Genomic DNA, 17,360 nt, shown 5'->3' with positions numbered 1-17,360 from the left:
TGTCCATATGCAACTTTTGTATAACAAATATGTTATATGTGCACATATATCTGTTCATATGCAACCTAGAAAGAATGAAGCAAATGTGTGTTTAATAGACATGTGTCTAACAAAGAACTTTCATCTGCCTTAATAATCTACTCTCCTGAGTCACAAGCCTTTCCCGCTAGGAACACTGGGAGGCCAGCTGAAATTTCTCATGTGTTTTTTCATATTTCTTGCCCATATTATGTCAGCATCTTTGTGTTCAAAGTGGTACAGGTAATGGTTGTGGTCCGTAAGGAGACAGATTTGTCAAACATTGCTTTGGCTCATTAAATGGACACCAACTTTTACATTGTAAATTGTTGCATGGTAGCTAAACATATTCTATCAGGAGATTTACCAGGTTTTTATTTATTTATGTATATTTGTTTTTACAGGGCTGGGGATTGAATCCTGTGGGGCCCATATACTAGATAAATGCTTTTACCACTAAATCATATTCCCAGCCTCAAAACTTTTAAAAAGTAACTTTTAAAATTTCATGGTTAAGAACATATTTCAGGTAGTATCATATTTGCTTAGAACATCTGAATGGGTTCAAAGATTGTTAGTACCTTCTGAAGGTCCATATAATGCTTATCTTTAAAATAAAGTTCTGTTTTATTCATCTTTTAATTTCTTCAGTAGAGCATGTACCTTAAATATAAAGTACCTTATATGTAAAGAGGGGGTGTTCATAGGTCTTATTATGTTGTGCAGGCTGGTCTCAAACTCATGAGCTCAAGGAAGCCTCTCATCTCAGTGCTCTGAGTGATGGGGACTATAGGTATGCAACATCCTTCCTGACTCGATCATTATTTAAAAAGTGAATCTCATCCATTATTTTATAGGCATTTATACCTTATTAAGAGGAACTGGCAGTGGTTTAAAATGTGCTAGAAATACCAATAACATGTTGTCAACAAGTTGCCCCAGATTAAATTCACCCCATCAGTTCTCAAGTGGAAAGAATAAAATATTGAGTTTTATGATTGTATTTGTAAAATCAGAGTATTTTAGGATGTTGCTACCAATCCTAATGGAACTGCAATAAAGTAAGAACATATACAAATTTAAAAAAGAAAACCTGTTGAGCTTTGAGAATTCTTTGGGGAAAAAAAATGGAAACACTTCTCAAATACACAATAGTATGTAGTCATCATCTATATCAAAGATACATAAAGGTTTTCTGCACAGGAAAACATAATAACAGTTTTGGCTTTGTGAACAACAAGGTATAGGAACCACCTAACTCTGCCTTTCTATCTCTACAACTGTAGAAAACCTATTAATGGATGGACCTATCTGTGTTCCAAATAGGCAAAGGGTTGGTTTTGACACATGGGTCCACAGTTCCACTATATACAATTCCAGATATATAAAATCACAAACAATTATTGTAAATGTCCTCATTTTACCACCAATATTGGAAGTTCTTTTAATTGGATAGTCATTAATATTTTCAAAAGAGTAATCTTCAAATTCTTTACTCCAAGCTTTCATTTAAGGAATTAAATTAAAATAGAAATGTGCTCTAATTTACCACATTATATCAGTCTTTGACAGATGTAGTATTTCAACTGCTTTTATCATATATAACATGAACTTGATTTCATTAGTGAACTTCATTTTCACAAAAATATTATCTATTGGACAAAAACCAATAATAATATTGATTGAAGATCATAATTTTAAGCTAATAATTATTTTAGGATTTAAATATTTTTAGCATGACTGACATAACAAGGTAAGATGTTTTGATGTTGGAAGAATGAGCAGAAAACCCTTGAACTAACTTAATCCAGAAGAAGATGTGATTTATCTGAAAGTAAAATCAAAGTTTGAATTCTCAGCTCAGTTAAAATGTCATTACATTTTTGTTAATTTTATATAACTTAATAGTTTCAAGTTTTAAAACTATTGTACTGGCTTATGTGGAAGTATTCATTGTTCTAAAGTAACAGAGCACACGAATAGATTTTTTTCAAGTGTCCCCTTGGTCCATATGAAAGGCAATGTATTTTAGTGTAAAACAGTACTGGACAAGAATTGGGGGCCTTGGTTAACAAACCTTGGTAACCATTTACATGCTGTAAATCAACTAACACTGAAAAAGCTGGTTGATCAGACTCTCAAGTGCATGTGTATATAATAGAGGGATAATCCTATTCACCTGTTCTATGATGTTAACTTACATTAATAACTATTAAAGTTGTTTATTAGTTATGAAATTATACATAAAACCAATGCAAAGATATTTTTGCTTTCACTGCTAAAAAAGTTTTTAAGCATTGCTGCTTCTAAATTGCAAGTTAACATTTTGTATTTATTTTTTATTTTTATTTTTATTTTTTGCAGGAGGGAGGATAGAGTCCTTTTCTAAATAACTATTGAATTATGTTTGTAGTCCTTCCCCACTTTAAGGTATCATAATTGCCTTGGGCATGTTTAAGCTGGATGAGTGGGTCTCTAATTCTGTTCAACAGTTTGAAATATAAGTATGATGCAATTGGACTCTACATACATATTTTTTTCAATACATTTCACAGTATACAGTGGATGGGACAATATCACAACAGGCAACTTTATTTTTTTTTTTTTTAGAATTTGATCCAAAAATCAAGAAAAATAAATAAATAAATGGTGCTGAGTCTCTATTATGTTAGTACACAAAATAAACCAAAAAATACATCAACATTTACCATGAGATCATTTAAATGTGTTTGCAAATGATCTGATAAGGGAAATGTGATTTACAACACCGGGGACTTCTCTTAACAACCATAGACTTAAATGCACTGCACTGTAGGTCACCTAGACTAGGTTAGCAAGAATGAGCAAAGTGGCAGGTCTACGAGGCGACCCCCAAACACCTTCCTCCAATGGAGACTTTGGTAATTGTGGTTAAAAAAATCAACTTTTATTCTTCATCATGTTGGATGATCACTTTGTCCATTTTTTCTCCTGTGATGAGTCCATTTTAAATACTTCAGTTATTTTGAAGACACTCCAAATCCACAGAGCAGCAGACTCTCCCATTCTGTACAAAAAGGACACAAGTGTTAATGTAGGGAGATATGTTAAGTCCATCAGCAAGGAGTCTGCAATCTTTACTTAAAAAGGATGCTACAAAAGCACTTATGAAGGAATGTGAGGGAAGGAAGCATGGATCAACCCTGCAGGGTCTCCTCTTGCTGGGGTTCTGCTGGCAGGGCCACATATGGCCTTACTTACACACTCAATGTATGCTTGACATACTGACCCACCAATCCAAGTTTTCACAAAACTTATTGACTAGACTTATTCCAAATAAGATTCTTTCCAAAAATAAATCTCTTAATGATGATGGTTTGCCTCTTAAAGGGCTAATCAAGCATCACAAGAATCTGAAGACAAATCCAAGATGGGTTCCAGAAAGGCATGCATCTTAGGGATCAATATAATGTCTCATATGATAATTAAGAAAGAGACTGTGCTTATCCAGTTGTATACATTTTTGAGAATTCATTAAGAATCAAATTCATGTAATAATCTCAATATGCTTTCATAATTTTTTAAGTAACTCTCAAATATGATATAAAAAGAATATTAAATAATTACAAGTGTTAATGTAGCTTGGTCACTTGGTTTGTTCTGGTGGAGGGTACAAATGGGGGCATAGCTCTCTTGCTATGTGAAGTCTGATATTATCCTTTTCCTACTGGGGCAACATCTTAAGATAATATTTTCCAGGTTAGAAAAAATAAATTCACATTAATAACATTAATCATTAAGGCATTCCCCAATGGGCACTTTGATAATTAAACAGAATGAACATCAACACAGAATACTGATTTTTTTCTATCGTTGACAGTTTCATGAAGGAACTCATAAAATTTTCCAGCATGAAAGGAAGTAGATATTTTTTTTCTTTCTCTCCTCATTTCTTTCATTTTCTTTCTTTCTTTTTCTAACATACAGGTCAAAATAGCATAAAATTGGGCTGAGTCAGTTGTTAAAGTTCTGTAATTTAAAATCAAGCCAGACTGTTTTATTCTACATTGTTCATTTGGAACTAGTCTTTATTCAAGGTGCAGCTATGATCCATTCAGATATATGAACATCCTGTGAGATGTAAAGGCCTGTTTCCACAATGCCCATGGAACCTACATACTCAGAAACCAGAGTAAACCTCCTGCAGATGTTCTGATAAACTGTTCAAGCCTGAATATTTCAGGGTACCCAATTACCTTGCATTTACAGGTTGTGCAGGGAGATCCGGCCATTGTCCATACTGCACCGCTGAGTCTAGAAACACCGTAGCTGTCCAGGCAAGTTTTCCTGATATCATAGGCAATGTTATCAGCCAGGCAGGGGTCACTGACACAGCGGGGACAGCACTCCCCTTCCAACATGGCTGTGTATTCACAGCTCAAATTGGGGCAAGCGAGTGGCCAGCAATCTACCTCTCCTTCCTGTGGAGAGAAAGCCAAAAATGATGCATCATTGTTTCTAGGCACAATTTTATCCCAAAGTCCTATGAGGGGAAAGAGAGCACAGTGATTTTCACTATTCTCGTCATTGAAAGTTACTGGTGCACCCTTGTGGGTTTCCTTCTTAAAGACGATTACAGTTATCAACCTTCTTCAGGATGCCTTTGCTGATGGTCTTTGCTCTTTCTGTGGTCTACAGAAAGAGTTAGGTCAGCTTCTCTGTGTGTCAAACACAGCCCATCATTATTTTTAATATGATACTATGTTTATATCATAATCATCAGTACTGTTTCTCAATAAGTTTTGAGATTTCAGGATGTGGGCTAGTTTCTTTTTCTTCCTTATACTTAGCATACTTTTGGTGAAGAAATAATAATAAAATGAATAAATAAATATGGTGGTAAGAGATACTAATTTCACTTAAGGTCAAAAGTAGAACATGAAATATAATATTCCAACAACTTCATAAAGTGATTTTGTTATGGTTTAGATATGAGGTATCCCCCAAAGCTCATATGTGAGACAATGCGAGAAAGTTTATAGGTGAAATGATTGTGTTATGACAGTCTTAACCTAATCAGTGTGTTACCCTGGCAGGGATTAACTGGGTGGTAACTATGGGCAGGTAGGTTATGGCTGGAGGAGATGGGTCCCTGGAGCATGCCTTTGGAATGTATATTTTGTCCTTTGAACAAAGAGCCCTGTCTTTCTCCTTCCTGGTACCAAGTCCCCAATGTTTTCCTCTGCCACACACTTTTGCCGTGATGTTCAGCCTTACCCCAAGTCCTGGGAAATGCATCCAGCTGTCTGTGAGCTGAGACCTCTGAAACCCTGAGCCAACCAAATTAACTTTTCCTTCTTAAAATTGTTCTTGTCAAGTCTTTTAGTCACAGCAATAAAACAGCTGACTAAAATGTTGCCAGTAACAAATTTAAAGTTGAAGTTGGGCATTTTCAGAACCATTTCAAAAAGTTTTCAGTTTCATTCAAAAAACTATATTTCAGTTTAAGTGGAATTTCTATCTATGTGTCTCAGCATCTGCCAACTGGGACTCCATTGAGCTCCTTGTAATAGAACTGCTTCTCTCTGCAGCCTCTTTTTCCCTTATCATGACACTTATTATAACACATGGTAACTAATTATTCAGTCAGCTTTACAAGACTCTAGGCTTTTACAGATATAGATCATTTTTGTTTCACTCACTATTATCCAGAGTCTGACACAGGCAAAGTCCTGATAAATATTTATTAAATATGACCCACATCATTTTCAAGTAATTTTTAAGTTAATGTTCAACATCTTCTGTTTTATTGAGACTGGGGACAGAATCTATGTTTTGAAATTCTATATGTGAAAATTCCATATATAAAATTAACACCAATTCTTCTGGCTACCCAATTATTGGCTTCTAGAAAAAGATATGCAGTATTCCAGACTGGTATGGAAGCCAATCTTATAGTTATATTGGATATGTTCATCCTTAGATGAGGATTTGAAAAAAAAATATTTGCTGCAATATGAATTTCTTTTTTTAATTTTTTTTCTTAGTTGTAGTTGGACACAATACCTTTATTTTATGTATTTATTTTTATGTGGTTCTGAGTATCAAACCCAGCACTATGCATGTGCTAGGTGAGCACTGTGCTGATGAGCCACAACCCCAGCCACTGCAATTTGAATTTCTGAGTTATAATCCTCAAAATTAAAGGACTAATACAGTCCTAATACAAGGATTATGTTATTAAGATTATCTGCACATTTTGCCAGGAGACTTCAGAAAATTTGATGGAAACTTAAAGTATAGTTTTTTCTGAATGTGTGTTTCTGTAGAGTACTTGTATAGTACACATATAGCATTGATACTTCAACAAATGTTAAAACTCCAGCTAAGAGTGTCCATTTCAAGTTGATTCATGCAGAATTATCCATAGTTGTAAACCTACCCACAGATAAAACACTACATTCATGGCAGAAAAAATATGTCCTAAAAGCCTTCCTATCCTTGGAAATCATGGTTTGTGTTATACTTTGAAACAGAATGAATCAGGTCCAGATATCAAGCCTTTTCTCTGGACTTCTAAAACTTCATTATACTATTAATGTCCTTATATTAATATCTAAGGCAACCTCCATTTGTCTACATGGATGTTCGGCCTCTGAAACTGAGTTTTGAAGGTAGGAAATAACTAACAATGTAGCAACCATGTTAAGTGCTGTCTATGTGTCAAGTATGGTATTTGTCCTTCACATATCTAAGAGTCCTAAGAAATAGCTATTCATACAACTAAGCACATTTGAGGAAAAGAATGATGAGTGAATATATAGGACCTGTCCAAGGTAATCATACTGAGCTAGCACATGAGAGAATCTGAATTGTATTCTAGGTCTCTATCATTCAATCTCTCTGGTATTTCTACTATATTGAGTTACATCTCATGTCAAAACATCCAATGCTTATGGAAGAAGAAATAAAAATTGGGCTCTATAAAGACCATAAGTATCAGAAAATGCTTTGAAAATTATCTATCGTGCAGGGATTTTTCTGGATACGGACTTCCTAAGAAATAACACCTGTAAACTAACATTATGTAAAACTAACATTGCTTGGGTCAAATCTGTTCTATAAATATGTTGTTTTTGTTCTGCATAGTGTTTTACATACAGTCTGAATGTCTTTAGGCAGAGCATATGCCCCTTGGTTAGGCATACCCCAAACTTCCCTCCAAGGTAAGGGAAAGAGTTGGGAACCAGCCAAATTTATAACCCCCGAGTTTATAAACTCTTCCGAAGTACAGGATGTCACCATCTACAGCAAGCTGACATACCAGACACCGACACTGCTGGCAGCTGTGGGTCCAATTGTCTCCACTTCGATACAGCTTATGTCCATTTTGATCTAAACATTGACTTGTGACTCTGGTGTCGCACTCTGGGCAACAGAAAAGGTCAACGCTTGGATTCTGGCAATCACAAGCTGTCCGTCGGCAGAATATCTTCCCGTCCTGTTTAGAAATGAGGTTAAGGAGGTTTCATCATTAGGGAAATGATGGGAAAGCAACATTATAGAAACCTAACCTTCTAAATGCTTTACAGAGCTGACAGAAAAGATTTCCTCGAGTCATTGCCATCCCCAGCCACCTCCCTTTTGTTCAAAACAGATGGATGTTTACATGCCCTTGCAAATACCCTGTTTTCCCCCCCTCTTTTCTGAGGAGTCACCCAAGGCAAATAGGGACACTGCTAAGTTTAACAAAGAAGTCAATATGTTCTTTGAAAATTATTTTTTTTCCTTAATGTTTCCTTAAAAATCATATTTCTGAATAAGAATTACAGCTAAACAAAGCAGTTCAAAACACTTACCTGGTCAAGAACTCATTTGAGTGGAAAATCATGCTACTGCTTTTCTCACCTAACATATTCAAATTTTATCTAATTTTATCCCAGTTCCAACTCTACTAGGAAATCTTATTGTGCCCTTTGTAAAGAAGAATTAACTGAGGCCCAGAAGGCTAAATTCCTAATACAAGAACACAGAGAGTGGCACCTCAAAAAAGTGTCACAAGGTTCTGTTGTTTTAAAACAAATTTTCTACTGTAAGACAGCCTTTAAGTAGACTATTAGGAAAAAAAAATCATAATCACAAAACACTTTCCATTTTGAAGCAGTTGAGGATTCAGAGTTATCAACACACTTAAACATTAAGATTGAACATTCTATACCATGTCTCATTTCATGTCTATAAAGTAAGACCTGTGGCCTTATGGTTATCTCTTACTTTGTCAAATATTTATAAAACTAAAGAATATCTGGGCTGATAGTTACCTTAAAGCCTTCTCCATAACAACCATATTTAAAACCAAGACTATGATTGAAGCTTTCCTGTCCTGCAGAAGTCATCACTGTGGGAGGCCAAGTGTGCATCTCTTTATCTTAATGTTGATAGCTGGACTCTCTCTCTCTTCCCATGGATCTTGGTTAATACCCTTGATAATCAGAGAACCCCCAGTACCTTCTATCATATTCCAACTCTTCAGTTCTTAAAAAATAGTTCTTATATATCCACAGAGCTGTCTCATCTCTGGCTTAAACATCTCCAACTCTTTGACTGGTCCTCACCATGTTCAATTCTTTTGCTCTCACAATTGCCGTCTCCTTCTACACTTTTGAGTGTTTTCTATCATCATCATCATCATCAATCACCTACCATAAAACTGAACACATATCTTCTGCCATACATAAGCTATGTCCTTTATGTGTATTATCACATTTATGTGATAATATGTGGAACAGAAATTCCTGTCTTCATTTCTCAAATAAGGGAGCTGAGGAAGTATAAGCCTTCAATAACATGGAGTGAATTGGGATGCATGTCACTTTGTTAAGTGCTGTTCTTTCTTTTCAGCCTGATTTCAATATTTATTGGTTATGTCATAGTGTTGACTTGTATTAAACTTAATTAAGATTAACCCCTCAGTAAGCCCTATCCCATCATGTAAGTTTGGTTGTTTCGGGTCAGCAAATATATTACTTGGTGTTTATCCCTACTGCATTGCACTTTGTTAGATCCATCTCATCTCTTCTTCCTGCCACAATGTTTTTTAAATGTTGTTTCTGTCATACAGCATGAATGCCTTCCTTCACAGCTTGGTGACATCTGCAGACTTGATGGACCTGCCCTCAGGGTCTTCATCTACTTCATAACTAACGATGCTGAATCCGACAGGGCTTCCTAAGATAAATGTAGTGTCAGCTAAAGTGGAAAGCTTTAGAAAGCTTTGCATTCTTTATAGAGAATGAAAAGGAGATACTAGCTACGTATGTAATGACTTAATAGTTGGAAAAAATGCTTTCCCTCAAATTGTATTATTGGCTATACTATAGAGAATGAAAAGAAGTCACAGTATTCTGAAAATATCAGGAAATGAGAGATAATACACATAGAGATACTTGTGTGTTTGCAAGAATGTATATATATTGAGAGAGAAAACAGACTCAGAGGTCAGAGAATTCAGGTAGCTTGGACAAAGAGGTATCCAGATTCCAAGAAACTTCTAACAATAGTTTTTTGGCTTACAGCTAAACATTACTTTAATTCACTCCTCTACCTTATGAAGTCATGACCCCAAATGATTTCCTGGGGATTCATTTTATCCAACCAAAGCTAAGAAATGTAATGAGCAACAACAAGAAACCATTTTGTCAGCTCCATTGTCGATGGCACTATAAGACTCTTCCCAAGGAGAGAAGGACTAAGCCCCAGGAACCAACATGCCCAAGTCCAAGCCTAGCATCAAATAAGAGGATAAATTCTCCTAGAAGAGTTTACTATACTTTTGGGACCCAATTAGAATGCTAGGTTTCTTGCCATGGGCTGATTATAATAAAAGAGAATAAAAATGAATGGATAGCCTCCAGAGTAAATGCAAAATAAAGCAATTTCCTATCTCATCAATTATGTGAAAATACCAAATGGGCCCTTCTTAGCTTCTAAGGTGTTTCAGGACAATGGTTATGTTCACTGTGGCTTTGAATTACAGGGTAGCTGTCAAGAGAAACCATTTTTAATAATGAAAATGTCACAGGTGCCTCCATGAATTCAATGAGAACATGATTAGGACAGCACAGTTCACAGTGCACAGCCACACAGGAAACCAAATATGGGAAGGGAAGGGAGCCTGCCATGGTGAGTCGGCACTCTTGCCACAGACCACTGGGTCGCTTCCCAGAGCTGGACTTCTTTCCCGGCTGCGTTGGACAGATCAATCCCAATTCAAATTCCAAAGATATTATTTCCCCTCTCTTCTGCCTCAGAAGCTAAGTCTTTTCATTCAGTTTTATAATGAAAGCTCAACTGTAAACTGTAAGTATCATAATATTTATGTACATTTTCTGAATTTTTGAAAACGGGGGCATATAATTTGGTTGAAATTTTAAAAATGATTTATTTTTATTATGTCATGGAAATTATAGATTTTGTATTATAAATCATACATTTTAAATTGTATATGCAACACAGATGTAGCAATACTCCAGATTACATGATATGGCAATTTTTTTTTCTGCCATTGAGTTCTGAAAACTTTAAATCAAGGAGGTGGACTTAGGTGAAATTATTTAGGTAAACTGAATAAAAATATAAACTGAATGTTGGCAAACTGATGTCCAAGTCCAAATTCAGCTTGTTGCCTGCTTCTGAAAATAGTCTTATGGGAACATAGACATATTGTCGGGACAGAGATTTTATGATCTGCAAAGCTTAAAATATTTACTCCTGTCCTTCTATAGAGAAAAGTCTTGTTGATACTTGGTATAAATTATAAATTAGGCAAAATTAGGAGTAGTACTCCAAACCTATTTTTATCCCTCCTCACATGAGTCAGGCTGTGCTTTCCAATCTTTTTTTTTTTTTTTTTTTTTTTTTTAACCAAGTGTTAATTTTGCCATTAGGTCACAGCATAGCTCACGAGTTGGTGTCTTAGTATTTCTTATTAGTTCCTGGGATCAAAACATCTTTGATGATCATTTTAATGAAGCAGGAAACTAGGCCCAGTGAGGGGGAAATGACTTTTCCATGTAGAAATTAATAACAAAATAGAATCTAGACCCAATCTGGCTTTTATAACAATGGTTTTCTACCACTACACATTCTTGTATCTAGAGGATGATGGAGGGTTGGAAAAAATGATTTCAGCTAAAATGAGACCAGAAGGATTCTTGAGGTAATAATTCTCTAAGTACAGACCGCCAACCAGGAACATTAGTGTCCCCTAGGAACTAGTTAGAAGTGCAAATTATCATGCTCCACCCTAAAACTATTGAACCACAAATGCTTGGGGGAGACGCCAGTGATTGGGGTTTCACAGCCCTTTAGGTGACTGTGGAGTAAGAAAAGTCTCAGAACCTTGGAAGGGGGAACAACCCAACCTGATCAACTGAGATGTTATCATGGCATGACTCTCAGCCTCTTACAATTAAAAGGCAGGATCTGGAACATTACCCTAGGAGAATGAAGTTGGTGAAACAGAAATGGAGATCCTGTATTCTGACTAAACCTCCAGAGATCTGGGAGCTCAATAAAACCTGCCAATATGTTCACCTTTGAAAAAATGAGAAACATGACCTTAAGGCCTGAACATCCAAGGGTTGCCATCAAAAGCACTATAAACAACAAGGTATTAATAATGTTCCTGATTGAGTTCAAAGAGCAAAGTGAAATATCTTTATGAGTAGGTTGCAGGAATCTAATACCCAATTTATTTACCCTGGCCCCAGGCACAGACTGACTCATCTCTCATCTTCATACCATGAGTGAGTACAATTAAAATGGAAGAGTCATTTTTTGATAGCTCCTTGCAGACCAGTGTCTTCTCTCTTTGTTAGAAAGAGATGCTTGAGTCCTTTAGGTGTTGATAGTATGGTTATCTTCCTCAGTGTCTGAGAAAAAGTTCAAATAAAGTCAGGGGAAAGGGTCATCATTTCAGAGAGCCTCATGTCCAAGATTTTCTCCATTTTGCCCTCTTTTTCTGTGCTATCACAGAAGTTTGTGATTTTATTAAGATAGATGATTTGCTATTTATGGTATCCCTTTCAATACTCATTTTTATAGTTCCCAGAAAAACTCAAGACTTGGTTCTGCTCTAGTATTTAGGATTTAGTTAGAGAATGAATGTTATTCACTTAAAAAAATCTGAATAAAAGCAAAGAAATAAAATCTAGCCTTCATAGTTTTATTTCCCCTTTCTTTCACCACATTTTCTGGTTATTAATGATACCACAGTGGTTCCCCATAATCCATGGGTGAATACATTCAAAGACCTCCAGTGGATGTCTAAAACCATGGATAGTGCAAAATCTCATATATGTTGTTCTTAGTATACATCCATACCTATAGTAAAGTTTAATTTCTAAATTAGGCACTGTTAAAGATTATAATAACAAAACAACATAAAATATGCTGTAATTAAAAGTTATATGAATACAATCTCTCTTGCTCCCAATATCTTATTGTGATGTACTTATACTTTTTGTGGTGATGTGAGTTGATACTATGCCACAAGATGAGATGATTATATGAAGTAAACAAAATTGGTATTGTAATATAGTCTTAGGCTACAACACAAGATGTTTTGGAACACAAGCACTATAATACCACCAAAGTCTATCTGATAACCATCATGGCTACCAAGAGATTAATGGGCAGGTAGCATATACACCATAGATAACCCTGGATGATGGCATAATTCAATCCCAGGCTACATGGAGTAGGATAGTGCAAGCATTCAGCTCTCTACTTGGAACAACAGGCAATTTAAAGTTTATGAACTTTTTATTTCTAGAATTTTCAATTTGATAATTTTGAACTGTGATTGACTATGGTTAACTGAAAATAGTGAAAGAAATAATAAACAGAGTGGCCTACCATGGTAGTAGGTGTGGATATAACGTGTACATGGAGGAGTAGATGTAATAGAAGCTAACATCAAATGTAAAAATGCCCAACTTACAAACCTTGGCTTTCTCTTAGTGGTACATAGATTCTATTCACCTAGGAAAAAAGCTAAGTCTCAAACCTCTATGAAGATTTTTTTTTGCCCCCAAAATAGAGAAGCCATAATAACAGAAGCTCAGTCTCTGACATAATCAGTTATCAAAACACATTATTTCACTTCTGTGTTTTCTCTCATGTGATCTCACCTGTCAGTTCCTCTTTCAGATTTTAACCTTCACTTTCCTGAACCTTTATCTCAGTCTAAGTGGTTCTTTCTAGTTAGCTTCAAACTCCTCAGGCCATCTATCATGCTGTCAATCAGACCAATAACAAGGCATCCCAATCATAATCCTTTGTTGCCTACAGGAAGACATATTCATGCCCTATTCCATCTCCAGCCTTTGTCTCTAGGCTCATGATCAATTATTCCCTTCCCATACTTTGCCCCTATCCCATCATTTTCTTTTTACGTCTAGCATAACATATATTCTTATGCTTCTGTTTGTTTGCTGTTATGGTTTTTTTTCTGTTTGGAATTCACATCTCTCCTAAGCTAAATTTCTCTTTAAGATCCTATTCAGGGTTATCTTCTCTGTGAAGCCTTCCTCTATTTCCTTTTTCATTCTCTCATAATATACCTTTCATTTTCTGTATTCCCATAGCAATGACTCAGACTTTAACAGAGTGACAGGTGTTTAATTATATATCTACTTCCTTCTCCATCTCCATGATCCCCAATAAGAACACAAATAGTTACAATAAAATGTTGCATTTCATAGGCACTAATAAACCTAGGACCTTGCTACCTTTCCATGAAACCGAAATAGAATATAAATATGACTTCCAAAGGCCCTGGACAAATTTATGAATGGAAAGGCCACATATGAGTACCTATAAAAAGAAGGTGGGCTATAACAGAGGTGTATGTACCAAACCCAGAGACAACTTTTTCACCTGGTTTTCTGTGATCTAGAAAATGCTGAAAGAACATGGGTTCCAATGTTTAGCCAGTCTCCTGGTGCCCAATGAACTAAGTGACCTAAAGGGGCACAAAATCTTGTTACTACCAAGGAAACACAAAGAATCTAAATAAAAGCTCAAATCCATTTTTACTGACCTAGCTTTATCATTGAACTCCATTCATCTGTGGACATGCTTGAAGGCCTTTCTTCCAATTGGTATCAAACAGTACTAACAAACCTGGTGTATTTACTCTGAGAAGGTGGTTAGGATGACCTTTTACAAGAACTCTGACTCTGCTCCTTTCAATAGTGACCCTTGACCCTTTGTTAGCTTATGTGATTCTGTGCTGTATGATTTGTTTTAATTTGAATTTAAAGCATCAAGGAGAGAACTGAAAAGAGAACACTTTATACCGTAACCTTGATTTTATTTCACATCTTCCAAGATGATACCACGATAATTGTCCATTTGGATACTTAAGTACTGGAGATATTTCTTGTAAAATTGGAATGGGACAGTTTGGACTGCAAATGTTAAAAACAAAAAGCAGGGTCACAAATAGTTCATTTTATAAGGATGACTTCTAGAATTGATTTGAGGTGGTTTATCAGCTCCTAAAATGATGCTCTCTATAAATGGGTAATGAATTCAATTAGAAAATGAAACAACAGCAACAGAAAGATTTATGGAAGGAAATCTTTCTAATACTTTATTCAGAAAAGAGGGAGATGGTGGTGGTAATAGAGGTGCATCTTATTAACAAAATAAGATTACAAGGATTGCTCATCTCCTGTGGCAATTTCAGACTAATTCTCATAAGACTTTGGAGGTACTTCAGGAGTCGAAATGAAATAAATCAGGCTGCTTGGATTATTAACACAGTTAATTAATGAAGCCCTGGGACATTTTTAATGATTGGTAGGTTCCTTGCTTTATCATGGACTGAAATGAAACAAAAACTTAAAAGAGAAGCTTGGTCTCTCTCACAGTAGTCAATATACAACTAAAGTCCCTTGCCTATTTCAGGATCTGATGACCTAGAAAATCTTAAAAGGACTTCAGTTCAGGTTGTAACCATCATCAAAAACTTTGGAAACACAATTCTTTCTCAAAAAATAAATTCATCCCCATTTTGCTGGCTGAACAAGGGCCCTATTGCTAACTTCTTCCATTTACCCTTCAAAACTATATTAATCCATAAAGTGCTTTTCTTCCTCTTGAAATCCTTTGTCCTTTGAGTCAGCACTGCATTACTAAATATTATACTAAATAACTAAAACATTTTTAAAAGAATGTCCCAACAGTTGCTAAGATAATGCTGAATTGACAATTTGAGTTCAAATAGATTGGATTGACATATTGCCTATTTAGTTTAAAAGAAGTAGTGAGTATCATCATAGAGTGTTACAGACATCTGACAATATGGAAGAAACTATCAATGTTGGGGTATGCCAATGGAACGCAGGTTCTTATATAAATATTACATATTTACGACAATTACTTGACTCCCTAGAGACTGTTTCTTCATCTTTCAAAGTTGTGCTAAAAGAATAAAACATGATGCTATTTTTATAACTATAGGATGATTGAAATATAGCATATGCTCAATAAATGCTATGAAAAAAATTTGTGTGTGTGGAAATGAAGTGTAAGTTTAAGGGGGGAAACAAGTGTTAGAGGGTACAGACCTGGTAATATAGCTCTACTACATAGGCCACCTCAGGTCTGTTGAGGTGTGGCAGACTTAAATGTAGAAGGATAGATTCTTAAGGCTCATTCTAGCTCTGTGTCTAGGGAGTAGAGTAAGAATTTATCAGTAGACCTAACTTTTAAAGAGGCAACTAAGCAAGTAATTTCTCTTGGTTACCATGCCCATAAAGCCCAAGATTAATTAGTCTCATCAGAATAGGCACAGAAATACAAGCAAGAACTACAGTAGAACAATAACAAAGGAAAATAAATATGTGCAATTCACAAAGAAGAAGTAAAGCACAAGAAAATCAAACACTTTAATAGGCCCATTTTGCAAAGCATAAAGTAAAAAACACATGATGACAGAATTTTATTTTCATAAGCATTAAACTCTCTTCCAAACAACTTACTGTAAGAAATAGCCCAGCACTGAGAATTATAAAGAAGACATCAGTTACTAAGGGGCCACGCACTATCACTATAATGTGGTTGGAATGGAAGTCCACCTGTCTCTGACCATGAGGCGGCAAGTCTGTGAGCCTTGAATTTTGACTGATGTTACCACAAAAATGAGCAGGTTCACACAGGAGATCGTTGCAGACAAAGAGTTGTTTTAATCAGCAAGTTTCTGTAAGTGTAGGTGGAGTACTCATTAAACCTCTCACCCAACAACCTTAAAGGACCTGCAGGCTCTCAGTGGAGGATCAACACTGACTTCCCTGCCCCCTGCTACCCCTTTGTGCAGTCTCTTGTCAACTCCACACCTCACTTTTCAACAAGAGACCAATCAATTCACAGGAGATTTGCCTGCCCTTCAGCATCCTCATTAGTTGTACTGTGGATTAGAACAGGAGAAGCCTTTTCAGGAGCCACAGGAGAGCCACAGGTCAACAGCCAGGGGGAGAGCTGTGAGGAGGCAGAGGTGAAGGGGAAGGTAGAGAACAATGACAATTCTGCTACAGCACATCAGCCTCACCTTGCAGGAACAGACAGAACACCTGTCTTCTTTCAGGGTCCACACCTGTCCATTGTGCTTCAGCCCTCCCTCGTGGGGGCAGTCACCAGAGCAGGAGGGTCCAGAGGGACAGAGGCAGTCAAAGCCCCCCGCCAAGTTAATGCAGGCAGAATCATTCCAACAGGTGTGAGTTCTTAAGGCACATTCATCAATGTCTGCAAAACATAAACCATGGAACTTGAGAATCTCAGAAAATAACAACAATGTGCAATAACATTAACTACAATTATTGAGCATTTACCCATGCTAGATTGGTAACATGTATTATCTCTTTTACTCTGCAAAGCAGCTCCCTGTGGAAGGATCTGTTCTTGTCCCTATTCTGCAAATAATAGAGCTGAGGTTTTTAGAGTTAAATTACGCATCTGCTGTCATACAGTTAGGAAGTGGCTGGTCTGAGACCCATACCTACAGGCGCTTGATTCCAATTACCAAAATCTCCAGTAGCAGCTATGAACTGCCTTTAGGATATGCTCAAGAACTCATCTATCCAGTGGCCATAAACACTGTTAATTCATTAGCTGTAGATACACCCCATGGAGACCTAAGCCTTTTAGAAAATGTGTGCATAGATAAGCCACTGAGTAGGAACGAGTGAGCAATTAGGGCAACCTGTCCCAATTAGATTGCCCCAAGATCCTGAAGTCAAGGCTAAAAGAAGTGGGAATAATTCTTAGCAGGTGCCTTATCTGATCAAATGCTTTCA

The 17,360-nt window shown here is 36.2% G+C and overlaps 1 protein-coding gene across 2 annotated transcripts in view; it reads right to left on the bottom strand.

The window, feature by feature from the left end:
• Positions 1–2,654: 2,654 nt before the first annotated feature.
• Positions 2,655–17,360, bottom strand: part of Nell1 (neural EGFL like 1) — a 787,071-nt gene continuing 772,365 nt past the window's right edge. For both annotated transcript variants that reach the window (XM_076844271.2, XM_076844272.2), the window contains 4 exons: positions 16,616–16,809; positions 7,322–7,498; positions 4,254–4,478; positions 2,655–3,064 (listed from right to left, as the gene is read on the bottom strand). In XM_076844271.2, the coding sequence (XP_076700386.1) occupies positions 3,014–3,064; positions 4,254–4,478; positions 7,322–7,498; positions 16,616–16,809 (647 nt within the window). In that variant the 3' untranslated portion in view covers positions 2,655–3,013. The remainder of the gene's footprint in view (positions 3,065–4,253; positions 4,479–7,321; positions 7,499–16,615; positions 16,810–17,360) is intronic.

Source organism: Callospermophilus lateralis, chromosome 2 (genome assembly GCF_048772815.1).
Source record: "Callospermophilus lateralis isolate mCalLat2 chromosome 2, mCalLat2.hap1, whole genome shotgun sequence".
Lineage (NCBI taxonomy): Eukaryota > Metazoa > Chordata > Mammalia > Rodentia > Sciuridae > Callospermophilus > Callospermophilus lateralis.
This window is presented reverse-complemented; position numbering and strand designations above follow the sequence as displayed.